The 5,782-nt window shown below is 28.8% G+C and overlaps 1 protein-coding gene across 1 annotated transcript in view; it reads left to right on the top strand.

Moving 5' to 3' along the window:
• Positions 1-3,636, top strand: part of LOC117174609 — a 119,534-nt gene extending 115,898 nt beyond the window's left edge. Inside the window, exons 3-4 of the mRNA XM_033363852.1 lie at positions 3,250-3,418; positions 3,556-3,636. Coding sequence (XP_033219743.1) covers positions 3,250-3,251 — 2 coding nt within the window. The 3' untranslated portion in view covers positions 3,252-3,418; positions 3,556-3,636. The remainder of the gene's footprint in view (positions 1-3,249; positions 3,419-3,555) is intronic.
• The last annotated feature ends 2,146 nt before the right edge of the window (positions 3,637-5,782 follow it).

The following is a 5,782-nucleotide window of genomic DNA, read 5'->3' on the forward strand; positions in this document are numbered from 1 at the left end:
ATCACTGGCAACATAATTGCAACAAGGTAGAAAGAAAAAACGGTTTCTTTTCGCCTAAAAACGGCCAAAATGTAAATTTGTTTATATAATTTGTTTATAAAAGAAACAAATAACATTTAATGTTAAATTTAAATATTCACGTATCATCCTCACATTGAAAGCAAGCGATTTCAGAGCAGAAATATACGTTGAAGCCGAATAACCCATAATGTCGAGTATTTGTTAATACAATTTGTTTATAACAATTAACTATGCAAGTTAAGAATTTTTTTATATTTCTTATACCCCTGTGCACTAAATTCAAGGGACGAGAAGTATAAGAAAAATTTTGTCTAGAAGATAAAAAATGAAATTAGAAAAATCGACATTTTTTTCGATGTTGGCATTAAAATAAAAATTAAATAAACAAAAAAATAAAAAATCTACTCTCACCATTTTCTGAAAAATTTAGTTCTGAATTTAAAAAAAAAAAAAAATTCTAAAATCGGTGCATAATTGCGTTCTAAATGTCATTTTGAACCTCGTTTTCCGATTTCACCCCACTGTGCGTCTGTTAAATCTTTTGAAATGTTCGGAAATTTGTCGAAAACGCCTAAAATCTATTCAATTTCTGAAAATTTATATAGAATTTTTGTACATCTTTTAAACTATCTTGAAATATGTTTGTATTTAGTTAAAATCTTGCTAAAGCACATAAAGTATACAATAATAATTTGTAATATTTCTAAAATCTTAGTAGAGATAAAAAATTTCGAAAATTTTCCTACTAATTTTGTAGGTAAAATTTCCAACTGTGGATAGGAAAAATTATTTTCCTAAAAAAGTTGGGAATTTTCCTAATACTTTGGAAAAATTTCCTTTTTGAATGGAAATATTTTGATCGGGGAAATTTTGCATACATATTTGGAAATGAAGAATTCCTTCAATATTTGGGAAATTTTCTCAAATTATATTCGGAAAAAATCTTACTTTCATAGGAAATATTCTATTTGCCTTTGAAAAATTTGCATATACCTTTGAGAATTAGAAAATTCCATACTATTTAGAAAAATTATCAATTTCAGCAGGAAAAATGTAATTATTAAATTGCATATAGTACAAGTAATACGTTATACAATATTGTTGATTGAGTCAGAAATATTATGTACCGTTTTATTTTTTGAGTCAAAAAACGAATACAATAATTATTCAAAACTTTTCTTCAAAAACCCTTGCAGATATTTTTTTATAAACTAACATTTAGTGTCAATTCATATTAAAGTAAAATTATTTTTGACTATTACACACGCTTCGAAAGAACAAATCACACATTCTATACAATAAAAAGCATTTATTACTACAGTAATTTAAAGTGAAATTATTTTTGACAATTACACGGCCTTGAAGAGAATCTTGCAGTTAAAAAAAACAATGATTATTAAATTGATTGAAAATAAATATTATTCCACATACATTTGGTGGAATCAACAAAATTTTTGAAAGAGGCTCCGAAAAATATTTCGTTGAAGCAACAAAGTTTCGGTTTTGTTCAATCGCAAAATGTGGCTATTATTGTACGGGAGAAAATATGTAGTTGACGCAGCAAAATTTTCATCCAAGACATTTTGTTAAATTAAAAGAATATTTGCTTCATTTAACAAAATACAAGTGTCTTTTTGGGTCTCTATCTATTTTCCTTGTTGAAAATATTTCTGTGCGGTTTTGAGTGTCAGTATATTTTCTGTGACTATAAGGATTGTAAGGATAAGACTATAAGTGATTATAAGGATAATTGTTGCACAATAAGCCTAAGGTAAGTCATTAATTCTAATAAGTTTTAATCTAGCTTATTCGTTTTTTGTAGACAGAAATTATTTTCTCCAAAAGTAATGTGTATGTGTATGCCGAATCGCACGTTATTATTTGTATTATAGACCGAATCCATTTCCAATCAGACAGGGACCTTTGCAATTAAAGAACCTCTGAACGACGAAATATGTTACCTTTTTAGAGGAAATTGGCTAAAACGCATTTTTTCTTTGGAAAACAAATTTCTACGAAGCTATGTGTGTTTGAATTTTGTGCTTTGCTTAAAAAAACTTCAATTTATTTAATTTTCTATAACTTTGGACCTAATTGATATATTTATGTTTTCTTTCTGATTTTGATATGATTTATTGAATTATTTTGAAATGTATAGAAAAATATAAAAAATTAACAAAATGGCGGCAGTTTTTTTTAAATATTAAAAGACGATTTTCTCGACAACAAAAAAACCCACGCTTATACCTTGTTTCAATATTTTGTTTAATTTTTACTCTATATATTTGATTTTCATTTACTTTATATGTTTCATTAATTTCATTTATTTTATTCATTTTTATCAGTTTATTTTGTTGTATTCATTTACTTTATTTCTCTTATTCATTTAATTTATTTTATTCTTTGCATTCATTTTGTTTATCGTATTTATTTCATTTCTTTTATTCATTTCATCTTTTTTCTTGATTTTATTTAATTTATTTCTCTTATTTATTTAATTTGTTATATATTTCATCAATTCCTGTAATTTGTTTTTTTTTTCATTTTCATTATTTTATTTCTCGTATTTATTTTATTTCTTTTATTCATTTCATTTATTTTTTTCTTTTCATTCATTTTATTTATTGTATTCATTTCATTTTTTCATTTTATTCACCTCATTTATTTCATTTATCATATACATCTTATTCATTGTATTTTTTAAATAATTTTATTTATTTTATTCATTTCATTCTTTCCTTCGTTTTATATACTTTATTCCTCTTATTCATTCTATTTCTCTTCATTTCATTTATTTAATTTATTTCTCTAATTCATTTAATTTATTTGATCTATTCATTTTATTCGTTTTTCTTCATTTTGTTTTTATTCATTTAACTAATTTTACTCTTTTCATTCATTTTATTTAGTGCATTACTTATATTTCTTTTATTCATTTCCTTAAGGTGTTTACTTTATTTATATTATTTATTATATACACCTTATTCATTGGACCGGCATATTTTGAGCTAATTTTACTACGTATCTTATGTTTTCAGGATGCCAATACAACTGAAGAGGAGATGAATGTGATGAATTCTGCTTATCTAATGCTCGTTTAAAATGTACCCACTACATTATATACAAATGTAAAAAAATGACAGACATGAAAAGTTGTACTTTTTATTTGAATTTTTAGTTTATTTTATGCCTCTAATGAAAGAATTGTTTTTATTTTCCTTGTTTCAGGAACCTCTTTATACGATGAATCCTGCAGGTTTTATATTTTGATTGATCAAAATATTATAATGCAAGCAAAAGACGTGCTCGGAAGTATGCTTATTTTCGCCCTAGTACATTTCGTGTACGGGTATCATTATAAAAAGGAGACCGCATCAACATTCGAGTTTCTTGAAAGGTAAAACTCTTATTCGTTTTCCCTTCCTTGAATATTTGTAGAAGGGAATTTAAAGTAGATAAATGAATATATATTATTATTATTATTACACCGTCAATATAAAAAATATATAGGTAATTATATTTTATGCATTGCAGAATGATGATCTTGGACACACCACTGAACCCAGAAATTAACCAAAGGACAACTAATGAACGGAAAATAAAAAGGTTCACGAAAGTTACAAACCTCATAAAGGAAATAGTAAAATTTCAGTCAAGTAAATAGCTTTCGTCAATACTTAGGTTCGCGAATGAAATGTTAAGTACCGAGGAAATATAATAAATGATTTTATGCCAAGTTTCTACTTTTTTTTAAAGAAAAATTCTCCAAATTTTGTTTTTAGGGTAATATTCTAATTTTAATGTTTAATTCTGCAATAACTTAGGAAATTTTTCCTATTATATTTTTGGAAAAATTTCCTAATTTTAAAGTACAATTCCTAATTTTAAAGCACACTTTCCAAATAAATTAGGAAATTTTTCCGAATAAATTTTGGGAAGAATTTCCTAATTTTAATGTACAATTCCTAAATAAATTAGGAAATTTTTCCGAATATATTTTTGGGAAAATTTCCTCATTTTAAAGTAAAATGCCCAAATAAATTAGGAAATTTCTCCGAATTTATTTTCGGGAAAATTTCCTATAACATTGTATATGTTGCATTCCAATATTTTTGGGAAAAATCGCAAAATAATTTTTTACAGCGATTATTATAAGCGTAGCAATATTGTTTATAGCATGGTTTACAGCAATTTGCAGACGGCCTTGCACAGCTGTAGATTATATTTAAGATTTTTTTTTAATACTTCATTATTTTGTACATGAAAGTAAAGTGTGGAGCGTTAAATTATAAATAAAAACTAAGCCTCTATTTTGAGGCCCCAATTGGAAGATTTTGAAATTTGTAATTATGTATTTGATTCTTACTTGACCTGTCTACCTTCAAATTCAAAAGTCGAGAGCCGGCTGAACTCGGAAGGTGTTGTTCTGTAGTTTTTCTTTTCCCTGACCAAACGTCTAGGCAAATGCAAGTACAGTAAAACCCTTTATTAGCCCTCCCTTCCATATCCCTTTTGAGAATTGACGTTGCGCCACAAGGTAGGTGTAACAGGAGATGCGCGGTGTGGATGGGGTCTGCGGTTGTCAATCAGGCGAGCCCTCAAGAGTGAACAAACAAAAGCGAAGCAGACTATAATAAGCCAGTTTTGCCCACCGTCAGTCCCTAAATCGGCGCTATAGAAGAGGTTCACTGTACTTATAAACAAGATCGGTATCAGCCGCAAGTTATCACTGGTTGTAATTGAATTCTTACAGCCATTCTAAACCTACTTTAGTAGAAGAAAAATGTGCACAGGCCCATACCCAGTGAAGTTTTGTCGTCTGGTAGTATATGTCTTCATGCTAGAGGTTTTCAAATAAAAAGGCATAGGACAAATAGGTTTTAAACCGCAGTGCTACAAAACTTAAGTGGACCAGCCCAGCCATAAAATAATTATAATAATAATATTATATAAATAAATAGAGCATGTCTGATGGATTCTGAATACATGATAATGAGGATGGTCATCAAGTGACCCATCTTCTGTACATAGATCACCTGAGCTATACGCTAGTTGAGACCAGAAACTGCAGCTAGTGATCGATTTTACAAAGCAGTTACACAGGGTGTCTAAAAAGTCCCGGGACGGTTGGATATTTCCTCAGTTGAAATATTTTTTAAAAAAGTGAAGGTCATTCCTGAAGTAAATTTCAACGAGGAATTCAGTGGTGACGTTCATGTTGGCCTTGAAGTTGACCTTCATGGCTTTTTGAAGGTCAACTTTGTTTTTAAATGGAAATCCCCTCTTTTTACATCTGCAATTGATAGAGCGAAAAATTGTACGTTCAAATACGTACCCAAGTCATAGGTCAATTGTAAAGTTCAAGGTCCGTTAGAGGTTATTTGAAATTAACAAAGTTTTGTAATAGGTCAGTGCAATTCCTGAAGTAAAGTTCAACAAGAAATTCATTGGTGGGCTCTGTATTGATCTTGGTGCTGATCTTCAAGATTTTTTCAAGGTTTTTTCCAAGCAGTTTACGCTTAAGTTCAGCATTACCCAGGAACAACGACGTGTACGTAGTAAATACTGTTCCGTTTAGAGTGCTTGATTCGCGTGAGTCTCCTTGCCTCTCACGTTTCGGGGTGCTTGATTAGCGTGAGTCACCTTGCCTCTCAGGCTTCAGTGAAGATGTTTAAACTGGAAACCTTGAACTTCTTGACAAAAAGATATGCGATTGTAAAAATCAGTTACAACATTACGAATCATCTCTCTGTCAATCAAA

This window comes from Belonocnema kinseyi, chromosome 6, assembly GCF_010883055.1.
Source record: "Belonocnema kinseyi isolate 2016_QV_RU_SX_M_011 chromosome 6, B_treatae_v1, whole genome shotgun sequence".
Taxonomy (NCBI): Eukaryota; Metazoa; Arthropoda; class Insecta; order Hymenoptera; family Cynipidae; genus Belonocnema; species Belonocnema kinseyi.